Here is a 17841-nt window from a genome sequence, read left to right as displayed (position 1 = left end):
GCTAGCCCTGAAACCTCCCCCAATGGGCTCCTCTGCCTCTCCTCCCCTTCCCCCTGGCCCAGGCTAGAAAGAGGTGAGAGGCGACTTTTCACCTCCTCTGGAGGGAACTATGCCTTCAGGTTCTGAGCGGAACTACCTACAAAACAAATCAAAGCTGCGTCCAAGTGGTGGATCAATCCGAAAAGGCCGCCCCTTACCAGTGATGCTTCCTTGTCGTGACCCCAAACTTGGCGCTACATTCGTAGCAATTGGAGCCGTCGCACCAGGGGGGTTCTTTGGACAGCATGTCTGCGCAAGAAAGAATTAAATGCAAGAGGCTCCTGCCAGGCTTTGCCACCATGGCTTGTGACCTACCCAAGCCCAGAATTCAGCCACGTGTACGGCTGTCTGCCCGACACACTAGACATCTCACTCCATTTATGCAGGCCCCTCAAGGGCTTGAGCTCTGATTGTGCCTTCTGCTTGCCTGGGCGGAGAGGACAGAGAAGGGTGTGTGTGGAAACTAGTTTACAAGGCAAAGGGAAAACTTGCATTTGTTGTCTCGCCCACTTTTGCCTCTGGCCATACCCACCCCTGGCATGTGGCCTCTGTAAGGTTGCCCTCTTTCAAATAATTTCACTAGTTGTTGTTGTTTAGTCGTTTAGTCGTGTCCGACTCTTCGTGACCCCATGGACCAGAGCACGCCAGGCACTCCTGTCTTCCACTGTCTATTTCACTAGTAGATCATCCCACTAGTAGAGATTTGGTCTAACTTAACGTGGCCCTCAGACTGAGGTGGCTTCCTGCCTCTCCCTCCCTGCAAGCCTTGCCTAAAGGCCTCCTTCTTCTCTACACACAGCCCACCTGCTGCATGACAAAGAAGCAGCAGGGCTCAAGGGCACTTACCCAGCAGCCGGAAGAGAAGCTGTTTGGTTGCAACTTGATAGTTGAAGATGTTGACGCCTTGGTTGTTGTTGACGCCCAGGCGAGCGCCGGCTCTCACAATGGCCCGGCACAAGTTGGCGTTTCCCTTCATGTAGGCCAAGAGAAGCACTGGGAAGAGAGAGAGAGAGAAAGAGAGAGAGAGAGAGATTTCATTGTCCGTGTCTCTGCTTAGCCAGTCCCGGAACTGCCAATTGTCCTGCACCTAGGCAAGCAAAATTCCACAGGAAGTGCCAGGAGCAGGCAGGTTGGCAATAAATCACATGGTGTCAGTGAAGTTAACTCAGGAGGCTAGGCAACTCTTCCCAGGAGGTCTTGCCCCAATGAGACCGTTGTGAGGACTCAAGGTCCCCACCACTCGCTAAGGCTCCTCCCCTTCTAGATCCTTCCCTTGAAACTTGAGACTTCTTCGCCTTGTCTGTGTTTGCTCTGCCCTCTTCATCCCTCTTCTGGTTCTGGGAGATCAAGTGGGATGGAACTGGTCGCAGCAGGAGGGGGAGACCTCCTGGCTTCTTCTGCAGCCTGCTTCATCTCTGCCTCTTCTCTCTTCCCCCACCCCCAGCTTCCACTTCTGGACTGCTCTCTGCCACAGCCTCTCCCTGCTCACTAAGCCCTGTTGCCTCTTCAGCTTCTGACACCTCCTCCTCCCTGTCTGTTCCCCTCTGCTCCTTGTGACCACTCATCATGGTCTCAACACTAAACCCCTGGCTCTGGGCCTTCTCCCCTTGGGGGACTCCTTCCACTACTCCTCTGCATCCAGCTAGTCCAGGACAGCAAGACACATGCAAAAGGACTTTGAGAGGCTACTTTGATGATGGCAGTTGCATGGCTTTTTTAGCCAAACCCATCGGCCGAGGCTTACCGGTGTTCCCTTCAGCGTCTGGCTTGTCGAGAGGATACTCCGGCATACATTCCAGGAAGAGGTCAAAGATGGCTGCCGCATTGTCCTTCCCGTATTGCCCCAGGATGTGCATCGGGGACTGACCCCTGACAAGGAGACGGAGACGACGTCATGCAGGACAAAGCCACGGCGCAGACCCAAACCACTCACACATGAAAACAAAGTTCAACACAGCCAATCACAAGTGAACAACCACACCCTAGGCCAACCCCAACCTCTCTCACCACCAAAGGAACACAAGTGAACAGCAAAGAACCTACACAAGCAACACTGACACCAAACCCTACGTATAGTAAGCAAAGTAGAAACATCACCACCCGACCCCACCCTGACTCATCTTTCCCCTCCACCTCTCTCCCCCTTTTATTCCCAATGTCTCAACAAATGAAGCTGACTTGTAAAAATGTTACAGGGGGGGAAATATACAAGAGAGAGACATTGCACACACTTTTGAAAATCAAGAAAATCTTTAATAATAATAATAATAATAATAATAATAATAATAAAAAAGAGCCACGGCGCAGGGCAAGAAGTTCTCTGCTCCCCACAGCAGGGTTATGTTTTTGGGGTGGTACTTTTTGAGCAAAAGGGGAGCTTTCTAAACCTCCTATGGCCCACTGTTAGTGCTTGCCGTTGCAACGAAATAAATATTTACGAAGCTGGGTCCAAGTCCTGCTCCAAGACAAGACCAGGAGAGGGAACAGAACATCCTGCCAATACTGTACTGCAAAATTACCAAGGAATCCAATCCATTGCACAGCCCTTCCCCTGAATGAAGCAAGCGGGGGGGGGGGAGAAGAAGCCTGCCCCCCACTACTGAATGAGAGAAAAAATTGTACAGAGATGCTCAGTCCCTTTTCCCAGCAAAGGCGGCTGTTACATTTACCTGAGGTTAAAAGCTTCTGCATCCACAGTGCACTCTGTCAGGAGGGCCCGGATGTTAGTCAGACGTCCCTGCATCACTGCCAGGTGCAGGGCTGAGAAGGGAGAGAGATGGAATGCATGAATCAAAGGGAAAGGGAAGATCTGTAGCCACCTCTCCATGCCACTTAAAACCAAAGGCTGCATTCAAATCATGCAAAAATAAAAATAAAAATCAGGTTGCATTAAGCCAGATTTCCATCTGTGCAAGAATTTCACCTTGCGCAATGGAATGTTTCCCCACCCACATGCTCCCCTCCCAATCTGTTCTAGAGGTTCCCTGAACACTCCATAGCAGATCTGAGGGGCACATGGTTAGAGAGGTGTAAATCCCTCCTGTGGTAATCCTTGCGCTGGCAGGACAGGTTAGTTTAATACTGTCCGTAGTTTTTTGTTTGTTTGTTTTGCTTTTTTTACAAGGAATCATTTTAAAGAGAGGACTCTACACAAAAAGAGTCCAGCAGGAATAATGCAACCTGTATGCATTTTACAGATTAGCATGATATTCGTTTTGCATTGCATAGTTTCTTCTGCACTGTGCCCTACTTGCATTTATTTAGCTGTGAATCCTGCATTGCAGGACTCCATGACCCTTTGGGTCCCTTCCAACTCTACAGTTTTTTACGATTCTATGGCTTATCCTCACTTCTGCTCCTTATGGGTACTCCTGGCCACCTTCTCAGATTTCAGCAAGCACAGAGCACCTTCCCGCTTCCAGCATCCCTCCACAAGCTTGGCAGCTAGAAACTTGGCAGTTCCCCTTTATAAGGAAAGCTAAAATACTAAGGAAACGGTTCTGAAGCCGATGCCATTTGCTATAGATGCTCCTACACAAATGCAGCAGACACAACATGGACAACGAAGCAGCCAGCCTCCAGGCTCCAGCTCCCATCAGTCCCAGTCAGAACAGGATGGCAGGAGTCACAGTCCAACAACATCTGGAGGGCCCCATTCCTACTCTAGGCCCTGCTGAGGGAGGCCTGGCTGGAAATAACACTATAGTGCCACCACGAACGCTGCTCCCAGCCTCAAAAGAATCCTGAACAGGATCTGCAACAGTACCAAGGTGTCTGTTCTGGCCCAGGAAATCCTTTCCCTACAACAGCTAGGAGAAAGGGGGAGGAGCAAGCTGGAGCTAATGACTTTGCCAGGAAACAAGCAAAGAAAGATCAAATCCACCCATCTTTGGACATCAGAGTTTACCGTTGTTCCCGTTTTCATCCACAGCTGCAAAGTCCACTCCGTTCTCCAGGAGAACCGAGCAAATGGTGGGAAGGTCTTGCTGGGCAGCGAGATGGAGGGCTGTCTGGCGGTGCTTGTTCAGCTCGTTGACTTTGGCGCCCGCAAGCAGCTGTTGTGAGGAGAACACAAGGAAGGAGGAGTTTCTCAGGGTCTAATCTAGTGGATTATATATGGCAGCCACCTACAGGCCGGTTGAAAATATAACTCCTGTCCTCAAACAGCTGCTACACCGGTTGACAGTTACCTCCTGGGACCTTTTTACAGAAGTTCCTAGGACAATCGGATGCATTTCATTCTTCCTTACACCCCTGCCCCAGCCATGATGAAAATGGCAGATTTCAGACGCCACCTTCCACAACACGTACCAGGTTACGCACAATGATTTCAGAGCCAGCCTGCACGGCAAGATGCAACGGAGTTAGCTTGGAGGCATCCTGGACCCTGGAATTGACGTTTGCCTGGACACTGATCAAGAAGAGCACGCTCTCGATATCGGAACTCTGAACGGCCACGTGGAGGAAATTCCGGCCTTTGTTGTCCACCTATGGCAGTGGCAAAACCATAATTAGTCACGTTTGTGAATTTCAAGGCATCTGCTTAGAATGAAACCTAGTTGAATACCACCCCTGGTTTCTAACACACCCTGAGACATGTTTTCTAGTTTGAAAATTTGCCAGTCACTACTCTGTTCCTTGTGGGTTTCATACAGATCTTTCCTTGTCAGGAGGGGAACAGAAATAAAAGATTGGGATTTCTTAGGCATTTGACTGATGCAGTGTGTTTTAGGTTGGTTGCTGACACACACGGCTCTCAACAAGAACTGCAAAATACCAATTGGTCAGTGGGTTGATTTGAAAGATTTGTCATAGAATCACAGTTGGAAGGTACCCAAGGGTCATCTAGTCCAACACTCTGCAACGCAGGAATCTCAGCTAAAGCATCCATGACAGATGGCCATCTAACCTCTGCTAAAAACCTCCAAGGAAGGAGAGTCCACAACCTCCTGGGTCAGACCGTTCCACTGCCAAACAGCTCTTACTGTCAGAAAGTTCTTCCTGACGTTAAGTCAGAATCTCCTTTCTTGTAACTGGAAGCCACTGGTTTGAGTTCTATCCTCCAGAGCAGGAGGGTAGGACTCGAACCAATGGCCAGCTCCTTATTTCTTACAACAGCAGTTTACAGCTGGGATGGGGAACCACTTGCACTCCAGATGTTCTTAAATTGTATCTCTAATCATCTCTGACCATTGGAGATGCTGCCTGGGGCTGAGAGATGTCAGACTCCAGCCACATTTGAGGGCCAGAGGCTGCCCATCCCCAGTCTATGGATGCCACACATGCACATTCAAGTTTAGAGAGGGTATGCAGGAGAAAAATGTTGGCATAAGGATCCGCAAAAGGGGAGGAGGGAAGTCAAAGGGGATTTATTGATTATATTTTAATTGTTTTCTTTGTTGTTGCTTGTTAACCTGAAAATGCAAAAATAAACTCATTTTAAAAAATAAAAGTTTTTTTCGTTTTGTTTTCACTTTCTCTCTCTATCCTGGATGCTGTGCAGGCCTAAGATGACACACTGACAGTGACCGTGATGCCTCAGTCACTGGGCTGACGACACAAGAGCATGTATGGGGGGTGCACTTTGGTCCCCTGTACCTGCTCGGCCGCTCCCGGTTCCCGCTTCAGGATCGCCTCTGCCGCCTTGTTGTTCTTGTACGTCATGGCGCAGGCGAAAGGGGTCATGCCTTGCCGGTCCCGTATGCCAAGCTGGATTTCCGGGTGCGAGATCATCAGCTGGATAATGACACCGTGCTGGTTGATAATGGCAACGTGGATGGGCGTTCTGCCTTCTGCATCCTACAAGCACAGGCTGGGTTAGCCAGCAGTGTGAAACAAGCATGCAACGCGTACAAAGGTCGGGAGGACATCAGTGGCGCAAGAAAGGAGCCGCCAGCAGAAATACGAAAAAGCCTACGAGGCTTTTTCTGTTTCGTACCTGTGCATTTACGTTGGCTCCAAACTCTAGAAGGCACTGCACCGTTTCTTCAAGGCCCCAACACGCCGCCAAGTGCAAGGGCGTCTGTCCATCGCGGGCTTCCTCATCGCCCTCGCCGTTGGCCCCTGGCTGCCTCGGGCTGTTGACGTCACAGCCGCTGGGAAGGAAGCAACAGTGCTACCGTCAGCCTCGACAACTGGAAGCACGGCAAGAGAACCCTGGAAGCTGCCTTGCAGAGAGCTGGACCAATAAGCCACCTAAAGGTCCATAAATAGCAACACCCTAGTGGTCCCGGGCCCTAAGGAAGTTAGATTGGCTTCAATCAGAGCCAGGGCCTTTTCAACACTGGCTCTGGCCTGGTGGAACGCTCTGCCTCATGAGACCAGGGCCCTGCAGGATCTGATTTATTTCCGCAGGGCCTGTAAGACAGAGTTGTTCTGCCTGGCCTTTGGCTTGGAGCCAGTTTGATTCCCTCCCCCTCTTTCTTTTTCCTTTCTCCTCCTGTGATGAGGCTGCATTTTAATATTTCAATATTTTAATGTTGTATTTTAATCTTGTTTTTAAGTTGTATTCATTCAACTTGTTTTTATTATTGCTTGTTAGCCGCTCTGAGCCCGGCCTTGGCTGGGGAGGGCGGGGTATAAATAAAAATTATTATTATTATTATTATTACTAAAGCTCAGGGCTGCCTACAATGACTGGCAGCAGCTCTCGAATGCAGGATTTCCCAAACGTGGGTCTCTGGCTGGGTTTTTTTGGACTACAGTTCCCATCATCCCTGACCGCTGGTCCTGTTAGATAAGGATGATGGGAGTTGTAGTCCAGCTGGGGACCCACATTTGGGAAATCCTGCTCTAGGATTTCAGTCAAGGGTCCTTTCCCAGTCCTATGTAGAGACAGAACACGGCACTTTCTGCATGCAAAGGACACATTCCAAGCCCTTTCCCTAAGAAGAGAGCAGGTTTCCAGTCCTCAAGGTTTTGAGTAAAAGATTAATGGAAAGGAGGACATAGAAAATGGCCTTATATGGCATCAAAGCACTGGTTCATGTTTACACCAACAAACTGTATTTCTGGCAGGGGCCTTCCCAGCCCTTCCTGGAATCACAGACTCATAGAATTGTAGAGCTGGAAGGGACCCCAAGGGTCATCTAGTCCAACCCCCTGCCATGCAGGAATCTTAGCTAAAGCATCCATGGCAATGGCCACACAACCTCTGCTGAAAAATCCCAATGGAGGAAGAGTCCTTGGAGATCCAAGGGATTTAGCCTGGGACATTCTGCACACAAATAAGGCAATCTCCCATAAGCTGCACCCCCTTCCAAAGTATTTTTGGCCCATTGGGTCCACACACAGCGGCTTGCCAACAGGTTGGCTGATGGAGTCAATGGCCTACTGGTTTACAAAGCCTTAACTGTTGGCTCAAGAAGTTTGGACAATAGGTTTGTTCCCCACCTGCGGATAAGGAAGCAGGAGATCTGTTCGCTGTTCTCATCGATGGCCCTGTGCAGCAGAGTCTGTGAGCAGCCTCCCGGTCCTGGACCCCAACACGTTGCATCGCAACCGTGTCTCACCTACAGGCAGAGAAGAGATGCTTAGGGGAGAACGTAGCACAGTGGTGCTTAATGTTTGGGTTCTTAATTTAAAACATTTGATTTTGATTTTGTGCTGTGGACCGCCCCAAGACCTCTGGATATAGGGTGGTATATAAATTCAATCAACAATAACAACAACATGGAGAAATACAAAGACTGGCTTCCGAAGGGCAACAGAAATCAAAGCTCTTCAGTCATTCCCCCCCCCCTTTTAGAAAACAGCTTATTGTACAGCAAAATACAGCTATTTTTTACTAGAACTAAAAAGAATTTAAAAAAAAACAGACTTGAAAATAATGCACATTATAAAGCAGATGATATTAACAACAAAACAGAAGGAGTAAGCCATTTCTGGGATGAAGTTAATGATTTGGCACTTCTTTTTCTGCTTTTCTTACGCAGGCAGTTAGTGGCAGCAAGGGCTTCTGTTTCTACAGTCTGTTCGTTGCTGAAGAGCCTATTAAAGACAACTGATTACCGAAGCTCTTTTTAACAACGTGGCTTGCCTTTGTTATTCTAGTTTAATTTATAAGAGTATCTATCTATAAACCTGGAAGTCATTTTAAAATAGTCATTGTGGTGTGTAGAAATATCCACACCACAGAATTATAAAATCGTAAAATACAGAACAACCAGAAGGGGGATAAAATGAATTATCAAAAAAATGGGGTTTGCATGGGCTAAGGCCGATAAAGGTTAAAGATACAGGGATAGTCTGGGAATCTGGAGGTCCCTAACTCTATCTCTTTTAGGTGAGACTGATATTCTCAGGTTGCATCCTACTTATAATTTCCTCCTCCTTATACCTTTCTTGTTTGGACCTCAAGGTGAGAGGTCATCTTTAATTATCCTCTGAGAGAACCAAGGAGAAAGCATAGATTCGTATGGAAGTAGAAACATTTCTCTTGCAAATCACATTATTTTCCTACAGCTTTACCTACCTCTGTGTGTGATTGCAAGAAGCCCACTCTCTAAGATCCACTAGTTTAAACACTGCTCACTCTGCACACCCAAAGAGGTTTCAGCAGATAAATGACCATAATATCTTATTAAAAACCATTGAAACACAGTGAAATTATAAAATAATAAAATACAGAACAAGATGACCAGCAGTGAATCAAAGGAATTCTCAAAAAAATGCCTGGACAACAAACATGTTTTCAGCAGGGGACAGAGTATCAGAATTGTAGGAGCCTCCCTGATTTCAACAGGAACGGCGCTCCAGAATCCTGGTGACGAGACTTTAAAATCCTTTGCATGCCTAGAAACTAAAATATGAGAACTGTGGGAGAGTTGTGCACGCAAACTGAAGGTGCGTAGGCTGCTCAACCTGTTAAATGAGCAGCGTTTGTTCAGTCTCTCCAGTAAGCTATTAGGGATTTTGGCAGAGTGTGCGACCAACCAGCCCTTCTCAATATTGTTCTGGAGTCCCGACGTGACTTTAAGTGTAGCATTTTTCTATCTGGTTTTAGGAACTCTGCCTGCTTTAAACATGTTACACTCCCTCACCCTCTTTTTTAAAATATAAATTTAATAATGCACTCAAAATAGTGCAACCTGTTAAAAAACCACTGAACGAACTCGGATGTGAAAGAAGAATGCATCATGCAACTGGCAGAACTTGCTGAGGATACCTTGTTTTTAAAGCCCTCATGGTGGAACGGAGGCTACAGGAAAAGCTCCGCCTGGAAGGCGGCAGCTACTCTCAAGCTGTTGTCGCTGATAGTTGAATACAACAGCCCTGCCTCTTGTTGCCTCCTTCTCTCCTACTCACAACATCTAGGCCAGTCTTTCCCAACCTGGTGCGCTCCACATGTTTTGGAGGACAGTAGGGTGGGAATGGCTGCCCCAGGGATACTCAAACCATATCCAACTGCTGTTTCATTGATTCTGCAACCAGCGCAGTGTCTGTGAGCAAGGGGGAAGCAGCTCGCAACACTGTCATGCAACATCATGCATTAAAGAGAGCGGGAGAGAAAATAAGGTCTGTGGCTCTCAACACCAGCCACAACCAAGCTTGGAATGCAGATCCGTCTCAGACTTCTCCCTAGCTTTCACCTCCCACAGCAAAGCCTTCTTTTCAGTTTCTCCCTAGTTTCATTATGCCCAGTGACTTGAAGAACAAAACAACGCCTCCCCTCCACTTTATCCTGGCATGCATTTTGTACAGAAACATTTCCAAGTTGATTGGTTAGAGAAGAGTGATGATGACTGTGAAAAGGATTCCAACGTCTAATAGAAGAAAAAAGAAAGAGGCTGCAGCAGTCACCGCTCTTACCAGAGTCGAAGCAATATCTTCCAGGTTGTTTTCCAGAGCGAGCCAGAGCGGAGGGTTCCCTCTGTCGTCTGGCACAGACATGTCTGCTCCCCGGGTGCAGATCGCATCGACGACAAGAGGGAGCTGGTTTTTGATGGCCAGCTGGAGGGCTGTCTCACCATCCTGAGTCCTGCAAACAAGCACATTGTGCTATACGCAGGCAGATAGCCACAGGCGGTGCATCACCGACAGATTGGGGGAGGGAAGTACAGTGGTACCTCCGGTTGTGAACGGGATCTGTTCCAGAGCTCTGGTTGCATCCCAAGGAATTTGCAACCGAAGGTGCTGCTTCTGCACATGGCATGGTTTAGCGCCTCTGTGCATGCACGAGCAGCGAAACCTGGGAAAATATTTCCGGGTTTGCCGCATACGTATCCCAAAGGATACGTAACCAGAGGTGAACGCAACTAGAGGTACCACTGTACTATTTAAAAAATTGCAGAAAGAACAAAAGAGACGACAAAGTCTCAAAATGGTACTGAAAGATAAACCTTTATCAAGAGCCAAAGATTCATTATCCCTGATCTAATCAGCTAGGGCACAAGTGAGTCTGCGGTACCCCTTATTTTCTTTGAGGTTCTTTTAAAAGCACCATACAGATAAGATAAGAAATTGGAGGGAGTGGTGGGGGAATTGACAGGAAAAGTTAAAGATTTATCAGTAAGAACTAAGGTTTTGGAAGATTCAATGAAAAAGGTGCAAAAAGATACGAAAACTAGTAAAAAGGAGGTGGATAGAATTAGAGTAGAAGTTAAAGAGATAGAAAGAGTGCAGGAAGAGTTGTTGGACAATATGGCTATGACGCAAATGAGACAAAATCAAACCAACCTAAAACTGAGGGGTGTACCAGAGACCCCAAATGAGAATATTAGATCTAAAATGATAAAAGAGCTGGCAACTTGGTTAAATAAGAGCGAGGAGGAGATAAACTGTCATTTAGTAAATGTTTTTCGAATAAGACCAAAATTAGACAGAGCCAGAAAGAAAAAGCTGCCAGGTGATGTAATTGTCATGTTCAACACTTTGGAAATAAGAAATGAAATACTGCAACAGAACCACATAAAAAGGTTATATATTGGAGGAAGCCCAATTATTATCTTTAGAGAAATTCCTTCGAGATTTCTTCGAAGGAGAGAGCCATACAAAAAATTAACAAACCAATTGAAGAAGAATGGGATATTGTATAGATGGGAGTTTCCCGAAGGCGTTTCATTCTACTTTAAGGAAAAAAGGTTTAAATTAAGCACCAGTATTGAACTCCAAAAATTTGCGAGGAGATACGAGAAGGACCTGGGAAAAGTTGAAGGGGAGGTGGAAAGGGAGGAACGACAGAGAGACGAGGAGGGTGAAGGGAGTGAAGAAGAAGAAAAAGAGGAGAGCTTAACAGGAGAAGGAGAAGAACAAGAGGAGGAAAGCAAGGAACAGTAGTCTCTATTTAATCTAGTTAAATTAGCTAGAATAGTTTAATAGATGGCTTTAAAAACAATAAGCTGGAATGTAAACGGTTTGAATAATAAAAATAAGAGGAACCAGATTGCACATGTATTGTTGAAAAAGAATTGGGATTTAATTTGTCTTCAAGAAACGCATGTTATAGGAAAACACAAGAGAGTATTAAGTAATAAGAGATTGGGACTGGACTTTGTGACCTCCGACAAGGTTAAGAAAAGAGGGGTAGTAATTTATATAAAGGAAAAATATGACCCGCAATTACTGTACAAAGATGAACATGGGAGAATAGTGGTGGTACAGATGGTGTTTCATGGAGAAAAAATAGTTGTGGTTGGAATATACGCCCCGAATGAGAAAAAATCAGCTTTCTTTTTGGAATTAGATAATATACTAATGGAATGGATGGACCAGAAAATGATATTGATGGGAGATTTTAATGGGGTGGTGACGCCGAATATGGATAGATTAACAAAAAGACAAGATGGGAAAGAAGGTAAACTACCACGATCTTTCTTCGACATGGTAAATAATTTGGGATTGACGGATGTCTGGAGGTTTAAAAACCCTACTGCAAAACAATTCACTTTTTTTTCAAATCCGAATCAGAGCTGGGGGAGGATAGACAGTATTTGGGTCTCGAGGGAATTGGTACAGAATTTAATTAAGTCTGAAATTTGGCCCCGAACTTTATCTGATCATAGTGCGGTTTCCATGGAGTTAAAAGGTAGAGAGGTTAAAACAGCCAGATGGAGAATGAATGAATATTTATTTAATGATCAAAGGATAGTAAATAAGGCTATAGAAACAATTGAAGAATACTTTAGGTGGAATTTAAATGGAGAAACTTCCATAGAGACGGTGTGGGACGCAGGAAAAGCGGTCATGAGGGGTTTTTTGATTCAGAAAAATACCCAATTAAGAAAAGAAAAAGAAAAAAAGAAAGAGCAGATTTTAACACAGATTATGGAAAATGAAAGAAAATTAACTGTTAACCCTAGTGAAGAAAGTTTAAAACAGAACTTAAAAATACTACAAGCTAAATTTGCTACAATAATTAACCAAGAGATAGAGTGGAAAATTAAGAGGATGAATCAAAAGAACTTTGAGTCCGCAAATAAGATAGGGAAATATCTAGCGTGGCAGTTGAGAGAAAGGAAGAAGTTGAGTACGATCAGTAAAATAAAAGAAGGAGATATGATTATGGAAGAACCAAAAGAAATAAAAAGAATATTCCAAAGATATTATAAGGATTTGTACAAAAGAGGAGAGGAAACAGAACAAGAAATAGATCAATTTCTGCAAAAACACCATCTGGAACAAATTGTAGAAGATGAAAGAGCAGCACTAGAGGAGAAAATAACACAGGAAGAGATAAAAAAGGCTATTAAAAAGATGAAAGCTGAGAAGGCGCCGGGACCGGACGGCCTTCCGGCCAAATATTATAAAATATTAATTAACCAAATATCACCAGTGCTGGGAGAGGTTATGAACAATATATTGAGAGAAGGAAAGATACCTAATACCTGGAAGGAAGCCTATGTTACATTGATCCCTAAAAAAGAGGTGGACACTATGGAAGTAAAGAACTATAGGCCAATCTCATTATTAAATAATGATTATAAGCTATTTGCAGACATAATGGCGGAAAGATTAAAGAAGGTCTTGATTAATAAAATTCATGGTGATCAAACAGGATTTCTCCCAGGGAGACAATTACGGGATAATGTAAGGAATTTGATTGACATTATTGAATACCTGGACATGAAAATAGACAGAAAAGCCGCACTGGTTTTCATAGACGCCGAAAAGGCATTTGACAATGTTTCCTGGAACTTCCTAAAGAAGGTTTTGGAAAGGATGGGAATTGGCGAAAAATTTAGAAGAGGCATAGAAGCAATATACAAAGAACAGAAAGCAAAGCTGGTGATAAATAATAATACAACAGAATATTTTAACATTTATAAAGGGACTAGACAAGGTTGCCCCCTGTCCCCCTTATTATTTATTGTAATTTTGGAAGTACTTAATAAGAGACTGAGGGAGGCAACAGAAGTGAAAGGAATTAGAGTAGGAAAGAAGGAATTCAAAATTAAAGCCTTTGCCGACGATATTGTTCTGACTTTGGAAGATCCACAAGATAGTGTAAAAGAAGCATTACAAAAAATTGAGGAATTTGGAGAGGTGGCAGGTTTTAAGGTAAACAAGAATAAAACTAAAATGCTGGTTAAAAATCTAACTAAGGAAGAAACGAAAGATCTAGAACAAAAAGTGGAAATCATGGTGGTGAAAAAAGTGAAATATTTGGGAGTGTGGATCACGGCAAAAAACATAAACCTATATAAAGATAATTACGAAGTTACATGGAAAAAAATAAAGAAAGATCTGGAAATATGGGGGAGGATGAAATTTTCCTTTTTAGGGAAGATAGCAGTGGTTAAAATGAACGTTTTGCCGAGGATGTTGTTTTTATTTCAAACTCTTCCAGTTATTAAAGGTTTAAAACAATGTAAAGAATGGCAGAGAACCCTGATGAAATTCATCTGGCAGGGGAAAAGACCAAGGATTAAACTGAAAATACTAACTGATAAAAAGGAAAGAGGAGGTTTTGCTCTCCCAGATCTGAGCCTATATTATGAAGCAGCGTGCCTACTTTGGCTAAAAGATTGGATAAAATTGGAGAATAGAGACCTACTAGATTTAGAAGGTTTCAATAATCGGTATGGGTGGCACGCATATCTCTGGTACGAGAAGGTGAAAGTCCACAGGGCTTTCTTAAACCATATTTTCAGGGGACCAATATATCAGGTCTGGGAAAGAAATAAGAACCTTCTCGAAAGAAAAACACCATGGTGGATTTCACCAGTAGAGGTCTTAACAATAAAAAAAAACAACATGGAAGGGAAGACAGCCACCTACGAAGATTTGGTAAGAAAATCAGAACAAGGGCTTAAACTTAAACCGTATGAGGAAATAAAGGATCAATTCACCGGTTGGCTACAATATCATCAGGTGAATGATATGTTAAAACAAGATAAAAGAAAAATGGGCTTTGAGGACAAGAAATCAAAATTCAATATAGAAATAATAGAAGGCAAAAACAAAACATTGTCTAAATTATATGACATATTACTGGAATGGCATACAAAAGACGAGGAAGTCAAAGAGGCAATGATTAAATGGGCAATTGACTTCGGTTATAACATCGAGTTTGAAAAGTGGTTGAAATTGTGGAATAGAGATATTAAATTTACGGCCTGTACGAGTTTGAGAGAAAATGTTTGGAAAATGCTCTATAGATGGTATCTTACGCCGGCAAAATTGGCTAAAATCTATAGATCAGAAAATAAGACATGCTGGAAATGTGGTGAAGTGGAGGGAGACCTCTACCATATGTGGTGGCAATGCAACAAGGTGAAGGTTTTTTGGGAAGCAATTTATAATGAACTTAAAAAAGTTTTTAAATATACTTTTCCCAAGAGACCTGAGGCCTTTTTGCTGGGAATAATGGGTAAGGAAATAAAAAATGAAGATAAAAAAATATTTCTCTATGCCACCACAGCCGCAAGAATTATGCTGGCACAAAACTGGAAAATAGAAACTATTCCTAACATAAGTGACTGGCAGGTCAAAATGATCAACTATGCCGAGCTAGATAGATTAACAGGCAGAATACGAGACCAAGACGACCAGAAATTTCAAAAAAATTGGAGTAAATTTTGGAATTATATTGGAACGGATATATAGGAGGAACTGGCGGTATTAGAAAAACTTTATCAGCTAATAACTATAAACTTTAATAAACTAATTACGCAATCCGAGATTTATTTGATACTTACCAAAAGGGTGAAGGGAAGTCAAAGGCTAAGGAGAGCCTAATGGTTATATTATTATTTTCTGTATGATTGTATGTTTCCTTTTTGTATAGTAGGAAAATAGGATGAATAATTTATGTTAAAATGTTTATTTTTGTATTTGTTAGTTCTTTTTTCTTTTTTTTTTCTTTTTTTTTTTTTGTACAAATTCTGAATAAAAATTTAATTGCAAAAAATAAAATAAAAGCACCATACAGAAACAAGTTGCCGTCTCATAACCATAATAGAACATAAACGAAGATCCCATCCTTATGGTGCCAAAATAATTCAGGTGGCATTTTCTGTTATCATCCTTGGTTCTCTGTGGTGTCAACCTGCACCCACCAGCAGAACCCACTGATGCCCTCTGAGAAAAGGGGGTGTGGGAAGAGCAGAAGCAACCTGCTCAGCCCAAGACAGCGCCAATTCATTTGCCCGAGTGTGCCTTGCGGGGGCACTGGGCCTGCCTCTGTGCTAAGACTCTCACACAACTTTGCAAGTACAACCAAGGCCTTATTACCTGACGCTGATATCTGCCTGGTGCTCCAGGAGGAAGAGGGCGCTCTTGCTGTCCTGCCTCTGTATTGCCATGTGCAGCAGAGTCTGCCCGTCTGACATCGTGTCATTGATGGAGGCCCCAGAGCCAAGCAGCTGAGCAGCAATAGTATGCATTCCTGCCGGCGGGGAGAGGAAAGAAACGTCGAATTTATCCGTTACATTTCTGCCCTTTCTTTCCTTCAAGGAACTCATGACTGCCTGTAGAGCTCCCACTCTCTCCCCTCCCATTTTGGATCGTCAGATAAGGCATGAGAGAACAGGGTTCGAATCCCCAATCAGTCATGAAGCTCGCTGTGGGCCAGTTGCTCTCAGCCTAACCTACTTTGCAGGGTTGCTATGAGGATAAAATGGTAGGGGGAAGGGAAATGATGTATGCTACCCTTGAGCTCCTTGAAAAGAAGGTGGGGTGTAAATGCATTGTCCGTAGCTTTCGTTGTCTTTTAGAAAAGTGGGACAGAAGCACTCAAAAATAAACAAATCCTTACTCTGAGACACTTCACATATTATGGTATTTAACAATAGGACTCCCCAAACCTGGTGACTTCCATATGCTTAGAAGTGGCACTCAACATCTGGGGAAGGCTACTCTATACAGACGAACCTTCAAACTGCAGTCCTAGGACCTGGCCTGCAGGCCTGAGACTGTGCTCCCATAGTTGGAGTATGAAGCCATGTAAATTCAGCTGTATTCCCCTTTTTTCTCTTGTCAAGATACTGCGAGAGGTTAAGGTTTTCAGGGATTTGCAGGCAAGTTGGAGTTTGAACTTTACTCCTCCCGGCAGCTTTAGGCACAAAATTTGTTTAGGTACAAATATGCCAGATTAAAGGGCTCACATATTGCGCTGCCCGATGCACTTCTGTCAGACAAACACGGCTTTCTAGCTGCCTGCGGTCGGAGGCCTGTTAGTTTGCGCTATGTTGAAACAGGAGAGCAGATTTGTTTATGAGAACAACTATGAAGGGTTCCACTGCCGCCGCCACCTACTTTGGTAATCCAGCATGTAAGTAGATGCTGGTTTTTTAAAAAAACGAAAGCCCAACCTGTGGCTTTGAACTTCCAACCCCAATCAGCCCTCGCCAGCCCCACAGCCAGTGAGCAGGGATGATGGGATTTGCAGTCCATAGTCTGTACTATGATGTACAAGTGGAGCATATATGGCCTGCACAGGATGAGGGACGGGATCAACTAGCTACTCAGCATTAAACAGTTCACCTCCCCTCTTATTTGAAAAAGGCTCCAAGGTGGTCGTATGACAGCACACAGAGTATAACAAGGACTGAGAGATTGTGGGTGGAATGGGGGGCTCGTTTAATCTCACTGTAAACAAGTGGTACAGTGGTAAAGTATTTCTATTTCTATTTCCCCCATACCCACTACAGACAAGTGGATGGAAAGTCATAGCACTTTATAAAGTCCCAGTGATTTCAATAGGAGAAGTGGAATACAGACTTAAATCTCTCTCCCTTTTGAAAGCAGTGGGACTGAAAGATGCTTAACTCTGGTTGGATTGCTCCCTTAGGGTTCCAACTACACTCTGAGAAAACCCACTGAAATCAATGGACTTATCAGTCACCACAATGAAATTTTAAAGCGTCAACTGCTGGTTGAATACAATCCTCATTTTTTCTTTTTTTAAAAAAGGTTTCTTCTATTATTTATTGGAGGTGAGGCCATCTCTGCCCACGAGCTCCTAAAATTTCAGACCATCCATCTTTGGGCGCTTACCTGTCCATAAGGCTAATCCCAGGACTGTTTGGTCTCTGGAGTCCTTGAGACTGAAGTCAGGAATGATCTGCAGATTGTTGGTAGCATGAAGAGCATTTGCTAGAAGAGAAAACCATTAATTCTCTTTTAAGCCTGAAGTCAATCCTGTTTGCTTCAAAGATACCGGGCTGCATACGCATTATACCTTTAAAGAACATTTTCCACCCACCCCTAGAAGAGTTCTGGGCTCAGTAGTTTACCCTTCTGTAGTTGGAGGCAGTAATGACTCTGAATGCCAGTTGATGGAAGCCAATGGGATGTGGGGAGAGTGCCCTTGTGCTTGAGAGTCCTACTTGTGGGTTTCCCATAGCTGAATCTGGTTCACCA

General features: G+C 44.1%; 1 protein-coding gene across 1 annotated transcript in view; it reads right to left on the bottom strand.

Annotated features, from left to right (window-relative positions):
• Positions 1 to 17841, bottom strand: part of ANKFY1 (ankyrin repeat and FYVE domain containing 1) — a 65863-nt gene that overhangs the window by 3757 nt on the left and 44265 nt on the right. Inside the window, exons 19-24 of the mRNA XM_080983311.1 lie at positions 4351 to 4527; positions 3947 to 4094; positions 2709 to 2799; positions 1784 to 1908; positions 886 to 1032; positions 198 to 288 (exon numbers count right to left, since the gene is read on the bottom strand). Of these exons, the coding sequence (XP_080839437.1) occupies positions 198 to 288; positions 886 to 1032; positions 1784 to 1908; positions 2709 to 2799; positions 3947 to 4094; positions 4351 to 4527 (779 nt within the window). The remainder of the gene's footprint in view (positions 1 to 197; positions 289 to 885; positions 1033 to 1783; positions 1909 to 2708; positions 2800 to 3946; positions 4095 to 4350; positions 4528 to 17841) is intronic.

The sequence above is a fragment of the Podarcis pityusensis genome, assembly GCF_964106645.2.
Source record: "Podarcis pityusensis genome assembly, chromosome: 15".
Lineage (NCBI taxonomy): Eukaryota > Metazoa > Chordata > Lepidosauria > Squamata > Lacertidae > Podarcis > Podarcis pityusensis.
This window is presented reverse-complemented; position numbering and strand designations above follow the sequence as displayed.